Source organism: Prionailurus viverrinus, chromosome E3 (genome assembly GCF_022837055.1).
Source record: "Prionailurus viverrinus isolate Anna chromosome E3, UM_Priviv_1.0, whole genome shotgun sequence".
Lineage (NCBI taxonomy): Eukaryota > Metazoa > Chordata > Mammalia > Carnivora > Felidae > Prionailurus > Prionailurus viverrinus.
In genome coordinates, this window is record NC_062576.1 from 1,066,088 (window position 1) to 1,087,069 (window position 20,982).

Below are 20,982 nucleotides of genomic sequence, written 5' to 3' on the forward strand. Positions count from 1 at the left end.
GCTCCTGCCGTGACGTTTGTTCCGGAACTACAACGCGCGCCCAGCGCAGTCGGCCTGAGGGGAGTTTGAGCGGCACGGCGGTTTTTCTGTGCGGTTCTGCCGGGAAGCACAGCACCCCTGTACAGCTGCTTCCTGCCTCGGCCCACGTCCCCCGGCGGTGGAGTCTGCCTGGACCCTCAGCACACGGACACCTGCGTCCCCCGTGGGTGCAGCCCTTTTGCCGGGCGGGCCTTGTGTCCCCACGTCTCCGCCGTACGGCACGAGGGAGCAGAGGCCACCACGACCACCAGCCCCGAGCCGGCCTCTAGCCCAGCACCCGGACTACGAGTGGCCCGTCACCCGGACGTCTGTGAGGTAAGCTCGGTGACACCCTTTGTGGACCATGAGTTTCCTACCTTGTTTCGGAAATTGTTCCTGCCGGTGGTGAAATTGTTTCTTGTTGAAACGGGCACACCACCTCTGCCTCCGGCCCAAGAGAGGGTCTAGACTACCAGTCCCAGAGGACTTGTGGCCTGGGCCGCTGGCCACTCGGGGAGGGGACCACGAGGTTACCCGTTCCACCTTGGAGGAGACTCCTCGTTTCCTTGGGGAAGACGGGCCAGTGACGGTGGCTTATGGTGTGGCGGCACAGCTGGGGAGGAGCAGGGCCAGAGGATGGTCTCTCCTGGGGCAGGTGGGGTCTCTGGGACTCTGGCAGTGGCCCTGGCTGACCTCTGGCTGGCCTCACCCCCAGCCCCAGCTGTCTGGGGGACCCCTACCCCACAGCCTCTGTGCAGTAGGGTCAGGGTTGAGACGGCGGGGGGCGTGGTGCAGCCTCGTACTCCCTCTTGACCCTGCAGCCGCGCCCCCGTTCGGGTGTGCAGGGGTCCGAGCTGGCGGGCCTTGTGCTCAGATGCAGAGGGGAGAACAGGTGGTGGGAGCCCGGCCCACGAGGACAGGCAGAGGCCCTCGGATACCCTTTCCCTGGAGGTGTCCCCACTTCCTGCCATGTGCCTGAGGCCAGTGGGTAGATCTTCCTGGGGCCCAGAGGCCCCCCCCCCCCCCCCACAGCCTCCGACACCAATGGCCACTTTAGGATAGGATGTGAGGGTTGGTGTGACGGGTCAGGACACCCTCCCTTGGGGACTGTCTTCCAGTCCCCTCAAGGGCTGGTCCAGGCAGGACAGGGGTGAGGGGCACCCGGATCACCCAGCTGGTAGCCCGTGCCCTGCACACGCTCCTCTGTCCCCCCACCAAGGGTGGGCAGAGCCAGGGCGCTGGGGGACGAGGCTCGGCGGCTGTAACTACCGTCTGGCCAATGGCACACTGGGGTCCTGTGGGGGGCAAGCTCTGCCTCCGTCTTCCAGGCGGCGGGGTAGGTCACCAGTCCGTGCCCAGCGGCAGCAGACAAGAGCTGACCCTTCATTCTCCCCCCCACCCCCAATCCAGGTGCCCAGCAGGTAGGCAGGCCTGAAACCCCGACTCGGGGTATTACAGCTCACTGGGGCCTCTGCCCCCCAGACCCTCGTGTACACGCCAGGTCAGCTCCCTGAGGACGAGGACGGTGTCCCCGTGCCAGCACCCAGGACCGCACAATTGACACACAGCAGGTGCTCAATAAATACTTGTTGAGGAGATACGTAGGAAGGGCCGGAGGGGAGGCATGCAGGCTGCCCGCTGTCCCCACAGCCCAGCCTCCTGCTCGGGCAGGGTCCTGCTCTGGTGGGCAGGGGGCAGGGTGAGTTGGTGAGGGGCCGCTGGGCTGCCCTGAGCCAGGAGGCTGGGCCCAGGCCCCGAGGAAGGGTGGTCCAGTGGATGGGGGGGGGGGGGGGGGGGGGAGGGTCACATCCATGGGCAGCAGCATGATGGGGGCAGAGGTCAGGTCAGCCAGCCTGCAGTGAGGCTCCGGAGAAACGAGTCTTAGTGGCTAGAGCACAGGCCCCGCCTGGCCACGTCCAGGGCTGCCCCTGAGGGCGGGGGCCGGGAGGCCTGTCCTCCGTCACCGGCCCCCTCTGGCTGCTGACTCTTCGGTGGCATTTCCCGTGAGTCCAGCTCCCTCGGCCTCCACGACCAGCTCTTGCTAGGGTTTATGCTTGAAGTGGGCTTCCACTGGAAAAGGACAGGTGTCCAGCTGTGTCACAGCCACGCAGGAAGTGTTGGGCTCCCCCCCCCCCCAACCCCGCCCCCCTGCACTCACCTGCGTACTCCTGGGGCAGCATGGGTCTGTCCACGACCTTCCGAAAAGCCTCCATCCACGCCCGCTGCTCTGACTCCGTCTCACAGGCCAGCAGGAACCTGCGCTCCGGTGTCACGATGGTAATGCCGTGTGGCCAGTGGTGGCCCTGGGTGGACGGTGGGAGCCCGTCCAGCACCGTGTAGCCGCTCTCCCTGCTGCCGATGAAGACTTCCCCGCGAGCAAAGGCATCCTGTGGGTCGGGGCCGGGCTGAGCCTCGGGGCCAGGCAGCCCAGGCCCCAGGGATGCGGCCCTCCCCTCCCGTATGTTCTCCCTGCCGCCCGTGGCCGGCAGCCCTCGGCCTGTCATCGTGGGAGAGGAGGCATCACCCGTGAGGGCCCAGCTGACCCGGGCCAAGGCCCGTCCTTACCAGGGGATCTTTGAAGTACATGAGCCTCCGGTCGTCCATGGTGAACCAGCGCTTCCGGAAGCCTTCTGTTTGCTGTGAGAGAAACCCGGGGACTGGTCACTTAGCCTGAGGGCAGGGCCACCACCTGTGTCCCTTCTTCACTCGGGCCTTCTGTAGGCTTGCTGCGTCCTGTTCCGTCCGCCAGATGGTGCCCCAGGACCTTTGCACTTGTACTGTCCCACCTCTGTGCCCTCCCCTCTCCGCCCCTCCCCACCAGTTCCCCTCCTCGCTGCTCTGTGCATCTTGATCCTCCCTGGGGGCTCAGCTGGGGCTCAGCCTCAGAGTCCTGTCTGGGCCATGGGGTCACTGTGTGCAGGCCTCCATGTGGCAGGGAAGGGGGCCCCAGGCGGGTGCACAGACAGGTACCAGATGGACAAGGGCAAAGGCACGAGGCAGGACCTGGCACTAGCTAGGTTGAGTGGGTAGGGCTAACCAGAGCCCCACAGTCCTGGGTCCACGGGGCCCCTGCTTACAAAGGTTTTGGGGTCAAGATGACCCGTGAGAAGCGTGCCAAGAGCACAGTGAATCTTCGCCAAGGTGTGTCGCTGATCCTTCGACCCTGCACGGCCACCCCAGCCCCTGGAGGCTGAGACACTGGCCTCCAAGGAGGCCCCGGCGGCTCAGGTCAGCCAGTCAAACTCACCTTGGGCCCGGTTTTTTCCATGTATCCTTCTTTCAGGTAGTTCCGGGAGAGCTTTGGCACCAGCTGGGGCAGAAGACAGGCTCAGGCCTGGGCCTTCCCGGTCCCCACCCCACTCCCCCCACCCCCCGTGTGTCCCAGCCCCTCCATCCCACTCTCATGGCCGCTGAGCTGAAACGCCCCAGCAGAAAGGAGCAGCGTCCACGGGGGCCCTCGGCCGGCCCCCCGGCCCAGCATCCCAGGCTCGGGCTGTGCCCCTCACCCCCTCCAACAGACACGAGCAGCCACCACTCACGTCGGCGTCGCTGGCCCCCGGGAACGCCACCTGCAGGTAATGGAAGCGGGCCGCGCGGAGCGCATTGAACCAGTCCACGATCTCCTGCGGGTCAGAGGCTGGTGTGGGCCTGGGCCGTGAGCTCTGCCCCCCAGACTGTGTGCTGGGTGAGGCCTGCTGGGGGGGCAGCCCTGGGCCGGCCCAGGGCGGGGGTGGCGACGTCTGAGCCGGCCGGCCCCTGGCCCTGAGCTGACCCTGCCCCGGGCTCTGGGCGGCTCCTTTCCTCTCCTACGGAGCTGCGGTTGCAAAGCATGCACTTGGCCCAGAGGGAGGCCTGCCTGTAACCCCACCCGGGGCCGCCACCCCTCTCCTCTGAGGGAAAGAGCAAGAGGGTTGCTCTGCGGGAGGGGAGCCCCATCACCGGATCACCGGGCAGGGTGGACCCCCAGCCCCTGCCTCTCCTGGCCGCCACGCCCCGCTCTGGGCCCCCACCCACCCGATGCCGGAATCTGCCCCAACCTCGGACGAGCCCCAACAGCTCCTGCCCCTGCCAGCACTTGCTACCCATCAGGCCGCCTCTCCCTGACCGCTGGGCAGCCCACTCCTGCCCACGGGTCACCCTGCGCCCGCCTTGGCCACAGCCGCCCCCCTCCCTCCTCTGCCATGCCTGCCTGCTGCAGATCCCACGCTCTCTAACCATCCCTGCCCCTGGGGCCGGCTCTGTCCCCTTCTGTTCTGTCCCCCACCCTCCTACACAGGCGTCCAATCCAGGCCGTGACCTCCACCTGGGCCCTGCCCACAACCCCGTTCACGCTTCCAGTGACCACTGGGCTCTCCCATTTCCTCACCAGCCCCGGAGACCAGAAGGCACCGTCTCCTGCCTGCTCCCTGGCGCTGGCCTCCCACCTCACGTCGGGCCTCCCTCGGATCATTGAAACCACACAGCTGGGTGAGTCATCAGCAGTTCGGTGACACTTTCCCAGCAAACCACCGCTGTACCTCCAATAGAGGTGAAAGTCCAGAGCGTGGCCGCAGGCCCTGCGGGGTCGGCCCAGCCCGTGCCCTTCCTCTCCTGCCAATCTCAGCCTTGTCAGCTTATCCAGCGTCTCCTGTTTCATCTGGCCCCAGGGACGTTGCACGTGCCATCCCAGTGTCTGTCCTCACCCTTGGGATGTGGGTCCCCTCCCCCGCAGTCAGTCACTGTTTCCAGTTCTCAATGTAGGTGGGATTTTAGCCACTTGTCTCTCCTGACAAATTGTGCACCTGCTCACTGAGGGCAGAACCACGTCAGACAGTCTTCCTTGGGTCCAGGCCTAGGGCCCGGCCACAGCAGGTGCGCGCAACCCTCTCTGGGAAGGCACCGCTGCAGACGCGTGCTGCACGTACAGGAAGGCCCTGGTCTCAGTCTCCTGAGGAGAGAGAGGGTGGAAGCTTCTGGGTGAAGCTGAAGACTGGCTCACACGCCTCGAGCCACGTCCCTCCTACAACCTGTTAATAGCACATAACCTTGTGTGCAATCTTCCAAAACCAGATGAGGAAGTAGAAAACTTGAACATGCCAGCGACTAGTAACGCAACGGAATCAGTGATCAGAGATCTCAAAGCGCACAAAATTACAGGACCGGACGGCTTCACCGGTGAATTCTACCGAATGTTTAAAGAAGAGTTAATACCGGTTCTCAAATTACTGCAAAAGATAGAAGTAAAGCTTCCAGATTTGTTCTGTGAGGCCAGCATTACCCAGATAGCAAACCAAACACAGTTAGCCAATATCAGGTCAAGAGCTCTGAGAAATAGATACGGAAATCCTCAACCAAGTACCAGCAAATCGAATCCACTGACCATTCACCTTGATCAAGTGGGTTTATTCCAGGGATGCCAGCGTGACTCAGCAGTCACAAACCAACACGGTTTGTCACGTCAACAAAACAAAGGATTAAAAACGCATGATCGTTTCACCAGATGCAGAAAAAGCAAAGGAAAGCTCTTGACAAAGTACAGTCTGTTCACGATAGAAACGAAGGGTTAGAGGGGACATGTGTCAACATGATAAAGGCCCTATTACGGGGCAGACCTGCAGCTGGGCAAACAGAGCTGCTCCTCTGAGACCCGACAGTAACTCGAAGCTGCACGGAGAAACAAAGGTCTGCAAAAGCTAGTTTGACCGTAACGACAGGCTGTAACTATACGTTGTGTTCTTCACATGACTTAAGACTAAGACTTGGAAAGAACCAAATAGTAATTAAAAACTACTCTTAACTGTAACTGCTGTGTAATTACATATCTTGTTTTATATGTACGTTAGGAGATAGAGCATTTAAAAAGATGATTATTTATGCCTCAGGGCACACGGTGTACCAAGAGGTAAGACCGTGGCATCTGCAGCCACGGGGTGTGGTCCCGGCCGAGCGAGGGAGCAGTTTCTGCGCGTTCCTGAAGCTCAGCTACTATAAATTGGATCCAGGAGGTTATAGATTTCGGATGTTAGATGGAATCCCCATGGCAACCACAAAGAGCCACAGAACATACACAAAAGGGAACCGGGGGGGACTTTCAACACTCGACTACAGAAGCTCAACACGAGAGAGGACAGGGACGCGGGAAGTGAGGGGCGGCAAAGCCGCAGGCCACACACAACGGGACGAGCGCGAGCCGGACGGCAGGCCGTCCTTATCCCCGTCCACGGGAAAGGTGAACGCGGGAAGCTCTGGGATCCACAGACAGGGAGCGGCGGGCTGGGTGACAGCCCGTGGTCCAGCCACGTGCCGTCTGCGGGAGGCTCGGCCGAGGTCAAGACACGACGGGGTGGCGGTCAAAGGCGGGAAAGGAGATTCGTGCGCACAGCCGCCAGGAGGCTGGAGCGTCTCGCGGACGCCAGACAAACAGACTCGAAGTCAGAGCAAGGTCCCAAGGGACAAAGAAGGACGTTGCACGTTACTAAGTCCTCGGTGCGGCCAGAAGACGTGACACACACTCACGCCTCGTGCCGCACCGTCACGACCTACGAAGCAAAACCCGGCGGGGGTGAAGGGAGAAACAGCCTCGAGTGGCACACGGGGGGCTCGATACCGCACTCGCGGTAACGGACGGCGAAGTCCGACACGGGAAACGAGGCCTTCACGCAAACGACCAGATCCAACCACACGCGCCGCCGACCGGGACGCGTTCTGGCCTGGTGCCCACGGGACGCGGCACGGGACCGACCCCACGTGAGGCCGCCTATCGGTCTCCCACGAGGTGTCCTCTGTGGCCGCGACAGGGCGGATGCAGTGAGAAGTCAACACAAGGAAAAGTGGAACGTTCACGACTTCGTGGAAGCAACGCGCTTTTACGGAACGACCAGTGGACCAAAGAAGAAGCCGCAAGGGAGGTGAGCAGACACTTCGAGGTGGGGGAAGACGAAACACCACAAAACACGGGACGCAGCCGAGCGTGCCAAGGGCGGGTCTGGCGCCGCAAACGCCGCCGTTAAAGCACAAGGAAGGGGTCCGGCCCGCGACCTCACGGACAGCGGAAGGAAGCCGACAAAGAAGAACAAACCAGACCCAAGGCCGGCACGAGGGAGGGGAGACTGGAGCGAGCTTGATGACGGAGGGAGTAGAAACGCAGGAGAGAAAGTCAACGAAACCGACAAGAGCCGCCTCTTCCACAAGAACGGCAGTTGGCGAGCCTTGAGCCGGACGGACTAAGAAACCCACTCGGGCCACTAAAATCAGACTCAAAAGCGGGGACACTGCCACCAGAAATCAAAGGGTCCGGGAGACAGCGCTGTGAGCAAGGTCGCCGACGACGGGGGAACCAAGATGAAGTGGATAAATCCTTGGGGCGCCTGGGTGGCGCAGTCGGTTGAGCATCCGACTTCAGCCAGGTCACGATCTCGCGGTCCGGGAGTTCGAGCCCCGCGTCGGGCTCTGGGCTGATGGCTCAGAGCCTGGAGCCTGTTTCCGATTCTGTGTCTCCCTCTCTCTCTGCCCCTACCCCGTTCATGCTCTCTCTCTGTCCCAAAAATAAATAAAACGTTGAAGTGGATAAATCCCTGGAAGCGGAAAGGCCGCCAAGACGAACCCACGAAGAAATGCACGGTGTGCACGGGCCGGTAAACGAGTCAGGAGCCCCCTCGGGAATCAACACTTGCCAGCAAAGAGGGGCGCCTGGGCAGCTCAGTATGTTAAGCGTCTGACCTGATTTTGGCTCAGGTCATGATCTCACGGTTTGTTAGATCAAGGCCCACATCGGGCTCTGAGCGGAGTATGGAGCCTGCTTGGGATTCTTTCTCTCTCCCCCCCTCTCTCTGCCCCTCCCCTGTTCACTCACTCTGTCTATCAAAGTAAATAAACATTTTTAAAAGTTTCCAACAAAGAAAAACCCTGGTCCTGATGGCCTCACTGATGTTCCACCAAACATTTCAAGGATAACCCACACCAGTCCTTCTCAAACGTCTCCAAAAAAATTGCAGAGGAGGGAACACTTCCTAACTCCTAGGCAGCCAGTGCAACCCTGATTACCAAAGCCAGACAAAAATAGAAGATGACCACAGACCAATATCCCATGTGAACACTGACGCAAAAACCCTCCACCACATACTAGCAAACAATTCAGCATATTTAAGGGTTATACATCACGACCGAGTGGGATTTATTCCTGAAATGCAAGGAATTTTCAACAAATCAATGAATGTAATACATTGTATTAACAGAGTAAAGGAAGAGGAAACCACATCACCACCTCAGTTGGTGGATAAAATGCATCTGCCAGAATTCGTACAGAATCTCTGGGAACCTGAGTCATAACAGTTCTAAAAAACAAACATGGAAGAGTCACACTTCTAATTTCAGCATTTATTGCAAAGCCACAGCAATCCAAATTACCTGGCACACAGACCAATGGGACGGAACCGAGAGCCCAGGGAGCAGTTACGTTATTTTTTGAGAAAGGGCGCCACCACCATCCGACGGGGGAAAGGACAGTCTTTTCAACCAAGTGTTGGGAAAAGTGGACGTCCTCATGAGGAAGAGTGAGGTTGGACCCTTACCTCACACCACACACAAAAATGAACTCCAAGTGGATCGAGGACAAGGTAAGACTGGTCACTACAAATCTTAGAAGAAAACACAGGGCAGAAGCTTCGTGGCGTCGGACACGGCCATGATCGTGCTGACGTGACCCCAAAGGCACAGGCGGCAAGAGAGAAGTTGGACTTTTTGCAAATTGTGAACTTGCGTCCTTCAAATGACACTATCCACAGAGTAACAGGGACCCACGGGTGGGGGAATGTTTTCAGATCACCTATCTGATAAGGGCGTCACATCCAGAACATCCAGAAAATCTACATCTCGGCAACAGACCACCCACCTCAGTCCCAAACGGGCAAGATGGGAACCGAGTACACATTTCTCCAGACACAACGTGCAGGTGCCCCTCCCCCCGAGCAGCGTCACGCATCGTCAGGGAGACGCAGGTCAAAACCGCTGTGATCCGGCCCCTCACACGTCACAACGGCCAGGATCAGAAACCAGAAGCCGGTGCTGGCGAGGACGCAGAGAAACGAGCCGCGTGCCCTGCTTACGGCGATGCCAAGTGGTGCCGCTGCCGTGGAAACCAGTGTGGTGGTTCCTCAAAAAACGAAACGGTGACCCTGCGATCCCACAGTTCCCCTCCCGGCTGTATAATCACAAACACTGGACGCGGGGTCTCAGGTGTCGGTACCTCGACGTTCACAGCAATAGCGTCCACGGCCACCGGCAGGTGCCACCCAAGGGTCTGTCGGAGGAGGAGGGGATAAACCACAGGCGGTCCATCCACACGACCCCTCGGCCTCAGAAAGGAAGGAAGGAAGGACACCCGCTACCATGTGGACAGCCCTGAGGTGGTGCTGAGTGACTCGAGCCAGACGCAGGAGAACCCGACACTGGGATCCACTCACACGAGGTCCTGGAGTGGTCAGACTCACAGAGCAGACGGCGGGGCAGGGGGGCCGGGTCAGGGTCACTGTGGGGAGATGGGACGTTCTGGAGACAGATTTGGGGGGCCGGCTTCACAACAACGAATGTACCTAATACCCCGGAAGCAAATGCTTAAACGTTGTGAGAATGTACATTTTAACCAATAAAAGGAGAAAAGGTTGTTGACAGGTGGTTGCCAGGTGCTTGTGTCTGAAGCCTCACAGACACGTTTTGCCCTTGAAACCACGGGCACGTGGTCTGGAGCCAAACGTGTGACAAAATCCAAAGAACGATGACGAGAATCCCCCAGTGGCCAAAAGGACAGACCCTGAGGTGTTTGCAGGGAGCTCCCTCCACCCTCAGGCTGCAGAGGTGCGGGGTGGGAGGCAGGGGGGACGGCCACGGAGCAGGACGCTGCGCACACGCCCCCAGACCGTGGCCCTCTCTTCCATGTGGGCCCGTCCGGGCCCCATCCCCCACAAGGGCCCAGCTGGCTCCGCGCTCGCCGTGGGGGCGGGGCTCTCCGGAGACGAGGGCAGCCCGGCACCCACCTTCCCGTCCTCGTGGTAGACGAAGATGTTGCGGGTGCTGTTGTCCTTCAGGTAGGTGATCTGCAGGCCATGGGGGTGGCCGATCTTGGCCGGCTGGAAGGTGGCGTTCAGATGTTCGATCTTCATGACGGCCTTGGGCTCCTTGGCCTGGAAGCAAGGCCGTGCCTTAGCTCCGGGTGGGCGGGCGAGCGGGCAGTGCGGTCCTGTGGGCGCTGGCTGTGCTCTGTGGCTTTGGGCAAGGTGCTTACCCTCTCTGGACCTGGTGTCCCAACCGGCGCCCGGCACCTAGGTGGACCCTCCTCTGCTCCTTGGGCACCGAGCGCCTCTGTCCCGTGTGCCCCCTGCCCAAGGCCGGGCTCGGTCCCCCACACCGCTCCCGTCCCGCCAGCCTGGCTTTCCTCTCTGCCTGGGGGGCCGGCAACCGTACCCTCGGCTCTTTGTGTCACGGGGCCACGTTCTGATCTGGAACTGGTCTGGGTGGGGGCAGGGCTCGACCTGCCCCTCCCCTGCTCGCTGCCCGGGCGTGCCCAGCAGGGAAGGGCTCGCTGGTTCTGTTCCTGGCATTGCCAACCCAGGCCTGGCCCCAGGGAAGAATGAGGTGGACGGGGGCGGGGGGAGGGGGGCGGGCATCCCCATCCCCACGGGACGGGCAGTGTGGCTTCCGGGAACTGTGTGCGGGCAGCTGGGGACCACGTGCAGCCACGACAGACCCTGGGCCCAGCTCACATCATTTCTGTTGAAATACTTCAGGGACCCCTCTCGCTCAGTCAGCACAAACTTCCGGCTTAGAAACTGCCCGTTGTCCCGGCCTCGCTTCCAGAGGGAGCCTTCTCGGTATCCTGGGGGGAGAGAGGGCAAGGGTCGGAGGGTCAGAGTGGACCACAGTCAAGGCCATCGTCCTGACCCGCACAGACATGGTCTCGCCCCTCGCCAGGAGACCCGTCAGCCTCTGGGCCGGGAAGCTGGGTGCGCGCGGGCCAGACAGGCCCACGGTGCAGGGGCCTGAGACCACCCCTCCCCAGCACGCTGCCCGCTGCTGCCTGCCGTTTGGGCCATTTTTCCTTTTTCTTTCTGGAGGCATAATAAACACACACGGAAGGGGTGCGGTGCGGCCCCGTGCGCAGGCCCACGGGCCCCTGTGGATACGTCTGTGGGGCCGCCCACGCCGGGCAGCCCCGAGGTACCCACCGCGGAGTCCTCGGGACCGCAGGCGTGAGGGGGTTCTGGGGATGGGTGAGCATCCTGCATTGTCCAGAGGGCCCGAGGTCATCACGAGGGTCCTTGCACGCGGACGACCACGGAGATGCGGGAGCGGACCCGCCCTGGCCTTCTCTCCGGCCCCCGGACCCAGGCTGCGGCCCTCCCCTCCGGATCCGCGGGACCGCCAGTCTGTGTCGTCCTGAGGCACGCGAGTTTGGGCCGGCTGCCGCGGCAGCTTTTGGAAGGGAACGCTGCCCCCTCACGTGCACGCTCCTGCCCCCAGACGCCCCCTTCTCATTCGTTCCTGCCTCACTCCTGTTGACTTCGCCTGTTCCAAGACCTGAAGACCTGGTCCGGCGCCTGGCTGTGCCTTCCCTGACGGCGCGTGTGCGGACCGTGTGCGGCTCCTTCCTTTCTGCTGGGTGGGGCCCACCCGGTGCGACCGTGGCTCCGGGGGCCTGCCGTCCTTGGGCGCGTTCCACGGTGGGGCTGCCGGCCGCGGTCAGGGCTTGTGGGTTCCGGGACGAATCTCCCCACGGTTCCACCTGTTCTGCCCCAGGTGCGGGGGGCTCCCTGGGGCTCAAGTCCGGCCACCCACCTGGGCCGTCAGCCCCACGCGGGGCCGTCTGAGGCTGGTTCAAGATGGGAGGAGGAGGCGGCCGGGCCCGGGGCCGCTCGTGCCGGCCCCTCACCCCGCTCAGCACCCCATGGAGCCCGGAGCCCGACAGCCCTGGCCGCCTCGTGTTTCGGATGCCACCTCCAGGCCCTGACCCCACCGCGCCTCCCCTCTGTGGCCCTGGCAGCCCCCTCCCGGACACGGAGACGAGGGCTATTTTCTCTGCTCTAGAAACACGTGGCCATAAAAAGGCGGCAGCCTGGCGTCGGGGAGGGGGCAGCTGGTGCCGCTCAGTCTGTCCCGGGACTGAATGCCAAACGGGGCCTCTCCCCTCCCCTCCCCCCCCCCCCCCCCCCCCCGCGACTCAGAGGCTCCTGCATACGCCACCAGCAGGCACCTCCCCACCAGCATGTCCCCAGGCCCACACAGGGCCCTACCTTGAATGTCTGTTGACTAAACGAACACCCACCCAGGGTAAAGCTGCAAATGCACTTGCCTCCCCGGGTCTTTGTGAGCAAGCGTCCACACCGGGAAGTGCAGAACACAGGTTCTGCCCGGCAGGTGGGGCCCCCACACCTGCAAGGACGGTCCCCACCAGCATCTCCGGCTGCGCCCCCGACACACACGGCCCCATTCGGTCCCCAGAAAGCCCTCCGCGCTGTTATCCTCGTGCAGGAGGGGAAACTGAGGCCGAGAGGCATGGAGCGCTGGCTGACCTTCGGCTGGGGGCTGCGGCTCCCGGCGCAGCAGGACCCCTGCGGCCCGGCCCGCCCGCCCGCCTTGCCCACCGGGCCCAGCAGGTGGCAGCAGCGCCCGCGACCCACACTCCCGCAGGCCCAGGCCCTGCTGGAAGCGGTGGGGGGGAGGGGTGTGGCAAGCACGGGCCCCAAACTGCTCTGGCTCCCGGGCCACGTGGGTCCCGACGGCCAACCGCCAGGAGGCCTAATTCCAGCAGCGGCAGTATTTTCGGACGGGCGCTGGCCGGGGTCCCCGACTGGCCCCAGCAGCAGGACGCCTTGGCCCGGAGCCCGAAGCCAGCGGCCGGCCGTGTTCACACCCGGCCCTGCCGTGGGGTAGGCCTGCCCAGCCCTGGCCGGGGAAGGACGCCCGCCCCCCACACCCGGGGCCACACCCTGGGGTTCTAGCCCCCTGCAGACTCCGGGGCTCCTGGGCTCCTGGCCATCGTGTCACACGCCTACACAGCCTGGGGTGTCTCGATGCCCCACCCTTCCCCACACCCCTGCCAGAGGGGTCTCTCCAGGCGGCACGGGGCCCAGGGTGCCCTGCGGACGCGCACCCCCGGAGCTGGGCTGAGCGGGGAAACTGCTTACTCCCAAGGGCTGACCAGCCCCGGGGCAGAGGCCAGATGGTTCACTCAGCATTTACTAAGCGCCTACTGTGTGCCGGGCCCCACCACCCCCTGGGAAGCCAGACTGGCCAGCCCACCTCCCGGCCCCACTCGCTGCCTCTCCCCAGAAGCCCCGCGTGGAGCGCCAGGAGGACGTGCGGGGAGAAGGTGCCAGGCCCCCAGGGGACAGCGCTGCTCACCCCCCGGGGCGGCCCCAGCAAACCAGAGGAACGGACCGTCCCCAGGGCGGGCCGGCGCCCGGGCTGGACGTGCGGGGAGAAGGTGCTGGGCCCCGCCTCGGCCGCAGGGGCTGCAGAGCCACTCGTTGACGCGGACGGGGAACCGCCACGCGCTTCTCACACGACGCAGAGAGAACGGAAACCACATTCCCGTGAAAGCCTCAGCACAACACTCGCGGCGGCTGCAACCGGACACAAGCTGGGGACTCGTCCGCGCACAAGACACGTTTCTGCGCGGGAAGGAGCGCCGGGGACGGGCGCAGCGCGGGCCAGTGTCGGGCGTGTCCCGCCACACTCCAGAGGTGCCACGTCACTGGCCCCACGTAGCGACTCCGGGGCAGAGCGGGGGCCGGGAGGGGAGGCCGGCGATGGCCCTCAGGGTCCTGGTTGATTGGGAGTGTCCCGTATCTGCCTTTGTCACGGCTCACAGAACTGTCTCCTTCACGGGCACGGAGTTCATACATGGATTGTATCTTTGATTTCTTAACTGGAGCCGGGACACGTGGCTTCCCGTGCCCAGACCCGGGGCGGCCCTCCCAGGACGGGAGACGCCCGGTGGAGAGGTGTTCTCTGGGCACAGAGACAGGGCCCGGGGAGGCACCAGGGAATCGGAGGCCCACGGCAGCCTCCTCCCGAGAAGGGCCAAGACCTGGTTCCCGGCCTGTAAGTTCTAGACCCTGAGAGGTTGACACAGGGTCCCAGGCCTGGCCTCCCTTGCCCCCCTCTCCCTGCTGCCCCAGCCAGCCCCCCAGTCTCCCCGCCTGCTCCCGCAGCCCTCCCCGCCCCGCTGGGGGACCAGCACAGCCCTCCGCGTGGCCAACTCCACACGCCGCACACCCCGATCCCCATGCACAACATACTCCAGGGAGCAGCCAACAGTCCCGAGCCCCGTGGGGGCCCGCTCGCATCCACGTCGGTGCGGGGGTGAGGGGCCCGTCAGCCTGCCCCCTCCCAGACAGACCCCCCCCCCGAGCACCTTCACTCTACGGGACCCCACCAGCCACCACCCCAGCGATGCCTCAGGCCCATTGGCTGCCCCGCATGCGACGCCATTTGATGCTTAATGACAACCCCATGCTGAGCACTGCGTCCTCCCCTCTACACAGATGGGGAAACCGAGGCACGGGGGGATGGGCTCTGTCACACAGGGAGCCCCTGGGTCATTCTGTGACAGTGAGGACAAAGGCGGGGCAGGGTGCAAACTCGGGACCGGCCCTGCTTTGCACAGACAGGAGGGGACACAGGGAGATGGGGCGAACCACCCCCCACCCCCAGCCCCGGCGGGAACGGGGTCCGAAGCCTAGGCAGGAAGTGCTGTGTCTGTCGGTGACTGGGGGCGGCCTGGGCAGCCAGGCCCTCTGGACAACAGGGGGCATTGTCCTCCCAGTGAAAGGCGACCATTGAGGCCCTGGCTCGAGGGGGGGCACAGGGTGGGGAGGCAGCCGTCACCAGGGTCACCCCTGCAAGCTGGGGTGGGGCAGGTGGAGACACCCTATCTCTACACACCCGCGACCTTGCCCAAGGGCGGGGAGCGCCAGCCTGGTGCCTGTCCGTCCAGGAGCCCGTCCATCCGGAGCCCGGGCCGTGTGGCCGCCCCTCGCCCCTCGCTCCCAGGTACCAGGCGGTGCCTGGCCTGCGCGTGACCCGGCGGGAGCCCAGGGCCCACTCCACACCTGGTGACCACAGGGCACTATGAACTACCCCGTTCTCGGCAGCCCCACCGCGTCCCCACAGCCCTACGATGCCCGAAGGCGCCACCAGCTTCTCGGTCTTCCCTGCAGGCCGTGACCTTGACATCTTCGAAGAGTGCTGGTCAGCTCTTCGGGTCAGGGCCCCTCACGCAGGTCTGTCTGGGGTCTCCCTGAGGCGGAGCACAGGCTTTACGTCTTTGGCCAGAAGGCCACGGAAGCCACGCTGCCCGTGCACCGGGGCCCCATACAGCCTGGTTGCCGCGGGTTAGGCGGGTCCAGCAGCTCCTCTGCCAGTGACACCCTTTCCCTCCGTCCTAATCCGAGTCCACGGGAAGACGCTGGGGGATGTGCCGACCCCGCCCCTCCTCCAGCCCCCGGGGGTTTCAGCCCCACCGTGGGCCCGTCCACACCTGCTCTGCCGGGAGTCCGCCAGGGGCCCGGCCCTCCCTCCCTGGCCCGTCCCTCCGTGGGCTCACGGGCGTCGCTTCCCCTGTGGCACCTTTGGCGCCCACGTCCCCTCACACAACTGTGCCGAGCCCTTCCTCCCGGGGCCACGTGTGGTGGTCACCGGCCGGTCCCACCGCCTACTGGGGACGCAGGCTCCCGCCATGGCCCCTCCGAGCTGCAGGGCGGCCACGGCTTTGCCTCTGCTGTGCCCCGGCCTCACCGGGCCCCCGGGGCTGGAGGCCTCCCCGAGCCCCGCGTCTCCCTTCCTCCCCCTCCGAGGGGCCCGGCTAAACTGCATTCGGGTGGCCAGTGGGTGTGTCAGCCCCTGGGCCCGAGAAAGTGCTCTTGTGGCAGGAAGTGCTCCCGGGAATCCCCTGGTGCTCCTCACAGGACTGGGGGAGGGGCGCCCGACGAGGAACCACAGGGCCGGGACTCCTCAGTGGTTGCCGGCCCCCCAGGTGCCCCTGCCCTACCCCCTGGACGCCGGCCTGGGGTGGGGGAGTTGCTCCCTCAGTCTCAGCAGAGCGCTGCGCGGGCTTGGGGTCTGGGGCACCCGGCCAGCCGGGCACCAGAAGCTGCGGGGCCTGGTGCCCTTGGAGGCCCCCGCCTGGGAGACCCAGGAGGGCACGTGTGGGGCACTGGGGAGGCCTCTGTGGTGAGCGGGTAAGATCCAGAGGCCGTGTGGGGCCGTGGTTCCGGCTCCTCTGGGTCCCCAGGCTTGTGGGGGTCGGTCCCCGAGGCCGACCTCTGAGGCCGGTGCACCAGCACCTCCCACGTGACTTGGAGCGTGGCCTTGCCCCGAGGGGGAGTCCGGTGAGGACCCGGGCGGGGGCTGCACACGGCCCGCGTGGGCCCTGGAATCGGGACACCAGTGCCTTCTGCCAGCCCCGCGGGGTCCGGTGGAGAGGCGACCGTCTGCACGGCTGTGGCCTTGTGGGGCCACGGGCTCGGGGCCGCTGCTGTGTCCCTCCTGAGGACCCCCTGCTCCTGGCCTGTCTCACACACGCACGAGATGCTGGGGACGCTTCCCGAGGGGAACAGTGGTGGCAGCAGCTTGGGGGAACGGGTTCTAACGGGCAGAGAGGACTCCTGGCTGGCCCCGCGGCCGCGGTGGGAGGCACAGGGGGGACCTGGCCCTCGTGGACCTCAGCGCCTGGGATGGACCCACGCACTCCGGCCATGGACCAGTCTGGTGCCCGCACCCCTCACTTCCGGAACCCAGCAGGGCCGCTCCCATCACCCCTGCCCCATCTTCTGGCCCCGGCCCCACCCAGGCCGAGTCCATCACTCCCCTCCCACCAGCACCTGGTCACCCTTCGGGTGCCCGCCGCGGCCCCGAGGCGCCAGCCCCGTCGGAGCTGTGCCGTGGGTGACCATGGGGTCTGAGCACCAGGCCGCCCAGCTCAGTGTCAGGAGGACCGGACACGGGCCAGACCAGTTAGGCCTGCCAGCGCCTCGGACAGGGAGGAGAGACACAGAGACAGGCAGGGACAGAGAGATAAGGACAGAGAGACACACAGAGGGACACGCGCGGTCTTACCTGCGGAGTACGGCTCCTGCTTCTCCGGGTGGGTGAACTCCAGCCGTTCGTACTTGGCCCGGATCCACTGCTCCCGCAGGAGCCTGGGGAGGGAGGGCAGAGTGAGCCCCGGGCCGAGCGGGCCCGCGGCGCGTGGGGGCTCCTGGCACCCCACGGACACGCGGCCACTGAGAGCGCGCGTGTCCACCTCTTGCAGACGGCAGGGCCGAAGGGCCGCCCGCTTTGATTTTTAAAATCATTTGCGATCAGACAGGTCTGCCACTAACACCTCCTCCTAAGAAAAGAAGAAATGGCCCTCGGGGGCGCCTGGCTGGCTCGGCCGGAGGAGCCTGCGACTCTTGATCTCGGGGTTGGGAGTTCAAGGCCCCGCACTGAGGACAGAGATTACAAAAAAAAAAAACCTAAAAAAATTGGCTCTGATTCACGTGGCCGTAACGCGACCACCAAAAGCGCTGACTCTGGCAGCTCACGGCGCCTTCCCAAGGTTATGCCGCCGTCACCCCAAAGAGGACCCCCGTGCCCACCAGCGCCCCCCCCAGCCCCCAACCACAGTCCACTTCCGCACGGAATCGGGCGGGTCAGCCCCACTGGGGCGTCATTCCTTTCCGTCCACCAGCTCTCGAGGCGCACCCCCGCCCACCACCCCCCGGGAGGGCTGCCCCAGAGGCGGCAGAGGGCCGTCTGCCCGGAGCGCCCGCTCATGCCCGTGGTGGGTCCTGCCAGACGGCCCGGCGCCCACGGCCCTCGCGGCCCCTCCACCGGGCAAGGCAGCGGCTTCCTCGCCCTCCTCGCCCTGCGGCCCCTGGGGCCTGACCCCCCTCGGAAGGGGCCATCCGACGACACGTCTGGGACCCCGGCACGGCCCTCGGGCTCGGAGGCCCTTCCTGCCGCGTGCGGGGGGCCTCCCCGGGCCCGGCACAGAGGCTCCCGGTGGCAACAACGGGACTAAGCCCTGGGAGCAGGCACGGGAGGGGGTCCCCACGCTGCTTGGCAGGCACATCCCGGACCGCTCGGCCCCCGGGGACCCCACGGCCAGGGTGTCGCGGCAGGGGGCCCCCGCCCTCCGGAGGCCATCTGGCCCAGCCTCCCGCACCAGGGAAAGCCGGCAGCGACGGGGTTCCCGCTACACGTGAGGCCCGGCGACGAGGGAGGCAGTGCCCACACCCCGTCTCGGGCCACTGATGAAACCCCAGACCTGCTCTGCGTTCTCGGGAGCTGAGGGCGGCCAGGCTTCGCCGCCCCCCCGCCTGCCCCGTGCCCTCCGCCCTCCCCACAGCAGACCCAGACCTCCTGTCGTTTCATCCACCTGGTTTCAGAGGCCGTTAAGGGATGAACTGTGTCCCCCACCCATGAAAAGACGTTGGGTCCTAACCGACACTGCAGACTGGCCCCTGTTTGGACGGATTAACGGGTTATGATGAGGTCGCCCTGGAGTCGGGGCGCCCTCGGGGTGGGGGGAGTCTGCAGAGACACAGGATGGCCACGTACAAGCCGAGGAGGGGGCTCAGGGGACCCCACACGCACCTCGACCCCGACCTCCAGGATGTGGGAACAGTGAATTTCTGTTGCAAAAGCTGAGCACCCGGTGTTTCGTCACCCTGGCCCCCGGAAGCCAGCACGGGGCCCCTGCCAGCCACCCTGCCCGCTGAGGGCTCGGGGGGCTCCTCCAGGTTCCGCCGAGGCTGCCTGCTGAGCCCACGTCACAGGAAGCCAGGGGCTGGCTGACAGCAGAGGGAAAACCGGGAGGGCCCTGGTGACTTTCTTCCCGCCGTGTGAGGACCGAATGCCAGGCCAGCAGGGCAGACACGGGAAGGGAACTGGGTCCCGCCCCCCTGAGTCACCGCCTGACACTAACACGGTCTGATCCCCAGGCCTTCTGAGCACGGCTCCTCATGGGCCCCGTGCCCCGGGCAGGGGGACACACACCGCCCCCCCCCAGGCCATCCTCACGACACGTGGGAGCCTCCCTGGCTCCGCAGTGTGCACATCTGAATCCCCACGGTTTACAAAGGGATTCCACCACACCTCCTACCGCTGCACGGCTGTCCACAGGGAGCTTGGTGGGTCGGCTGCCACACCTCCCTGGTCAGCTTTCCCCACGAGGGGCTGAGACTTCACCCCTGCAGATGTCTGCACCCTCCTGGGCCTCTGGGGCTTGGCCTGGGCAGACCTGAACACCCACGGAGTGTGGGGGCCGTGGCAGGCTCGGCTCCCACAAACCTCCACCCGGCGGAAGCTTCTGGAAGGCAAGGCCTGCCCCGGGTCAGCACGCTCACCACCCTGGGACACCCAGCCACCTGATGGGTCCTGACCACACTGCCCCGGCAAGGGGCAGGGATGGTCTCTGTGAGCATGTCCTGGCAAGGGCGTAGCCTGTGTTCCAGTCTGTCCCTTGTCATACACTCAGACAGAAGGGACACATGGGGACACATGCAAATAACCAGACCACAGGGCAGCCTGTGGCCGGGGCGATAAAATCACATCTCACAAATAGCTGTCCGGCCTCGCTGATTCATACTGGGACATGAATGGCCTGGCGTGGCCTCAGGGTCCAGATTTCCCCGGGAGCCCAGAAGCAGTGGGGTCTCAGGATGTGACACGGTGTCTGCATGGGGGTGGGTCCCTGGCAAGGCGTCCTGTCCCCAGAGACCCGCAGCCAACAGCATATCTCCGGCCAGGGAGGTGGGTGGGCCAGGTCCCCACCTTCCTTTCCAAGAAAGGGCAGCTCACCCCCAGGCAAGTGGCCACGAGGTCTCCCACCTGCCCCCATGGGAACAGGGCTCCCCAGCATAGAGACCACGTCCCAAGTGCTGGTTCCAGCTCGTCTGCTGGCATCTGTGTTACCCTGAGAAACTCACCCAAGCCCTCCGGGCCCCCAGGAACACCCTTGTCAAAAGAGGGCCACGCGTTCTGAGCTGTGGCTGCCACCGTGGAAGAGGAGAGGCGGTCGGCGGGGGGCGGGTCTGGGTGACACCCCAGGGCCAGGCCTGTGCTGGGAGCAGAGGGCCGAGGCGTCCCGGGCGGCGAAGCCCAGGGAGGGAGGGAATACAGGGAGGTGTAGCGATGCCGGGGGAGGGGATGACTGGCTTGGGTGGGGGGACGGGGGGACAGGGGGACACCCTGAGACAGGCGGCCGCAGAGGTGCAGCTTCTCAGCATCCTCCTCAGACCTCCGGGGAGCGCTCGAGGGCCCCCAGCAAGGACCCCACCGCCCAGCCACCGGCCCGGGCCCGCCCCGCCCTGCTCCGGTCTTCCGGCCCCAGACAAAGCCGCTCGGCGACTTACTGACAGTCAGAGGACGTGGGCCGGTAGTAGAAGGGAGGCACTTTGGACTCATAGGCGTCTCTCGCAGCGTCATTTCCGTGGGAGGCCATGAACTGCGGAGAGAGGACGGGGTCAGTGCTCCCGGAGGCCGGGGCCGGGCCGGCTGACCCCCAGCCGCTCCTGCCCCAGCGAAGGTGTTCGCAGCGGCCGCAGGGACGGGACCCGCACTTCCGGGTAGAAGGGGTGCCGGGGAGGGTGGCAGAGAGGCCGGGCCCCGCACACATCCCCCGGGACGGCAGCGCTGTGCCCTCCGCCCGAGGTGCCCCGTCCCTGCCCCGCGCGAGGCCCGCCGTCCACTCGCCTGACCCACACGGGCGGGCGGCCCTCGAGAACTGGACACAGCGAGGGCCCCAGAGAGGGAGACCGGCCCGGGGCAGCAAAGTGCGTGTCCCCGAGGCGGACGGACAGCAGGAGCCAGGAGTGGGGAGCAGGGCACTTACACGGGCGGGGTGGGTGGGCAGTAGGTGCAAAGGCCCCGAGGAGGGTGCTTGGTGTGCTGGTGTTGGACGACATCCCAGGGCCGGTGTGGGGAGCAGGGAAGGGGCCAGAG

The 20,982-nt window shown here is 64.9% G+C and overlaps 1 protein-coding gene across 1 annotated transcript in view; it reads right to left on the reverse strand.

Moving 5' to 3' along the window:
• Window positions 1-1,590: 1,590 nt before the first annotated feature.
• The window catches only part of ADAP1 (ArfGAP with dual PH domains 1), a 50,835-nt gene continuing 31,443 nt past the window's right edge, over window positions 1,591-20,982 (reverse strand). The window contains exons 3-11 of the mRNA XM_047837616.1: window positions 20,394-20,485; window positions 17,110-17,192; window positions 10,755-10,867; window positions 10,029-10,175; window positions 3,558-3,641; window positions 3,266-3,328; window positions 2,584-2,655; window positions 2,177-2,405; window positions 1,591-2,088 (exon numbers count right to left, since the gene is read on the reverse strand). Coding sequence (XP_047693572.1) covers window positions 2,060-2,088; window positions 2,177-2,405; window positions 2,584-2,655; window positions 3,266-3,328; window positions 3,558-3,641; window positions 10,029-10,175; window positions 10,755-10,867; window positions 17,110-17,192; window positions 20,394-20,485 — 912 coding nt within the window. The 3' untranslated portion in view covers window positions 1,591-2,059. The remainder of the gene's footprint in view (window positions 2,089-2,176; window positions 2,406-2,583; window positions 2,656-3,265; window positions 3,329-3,557; window positions 3,642-10,028; window positions 10,176-10,754; window positions 10,868-17,109; window positions 17,193-20,393; window positions 20,486-20,982) is intronic.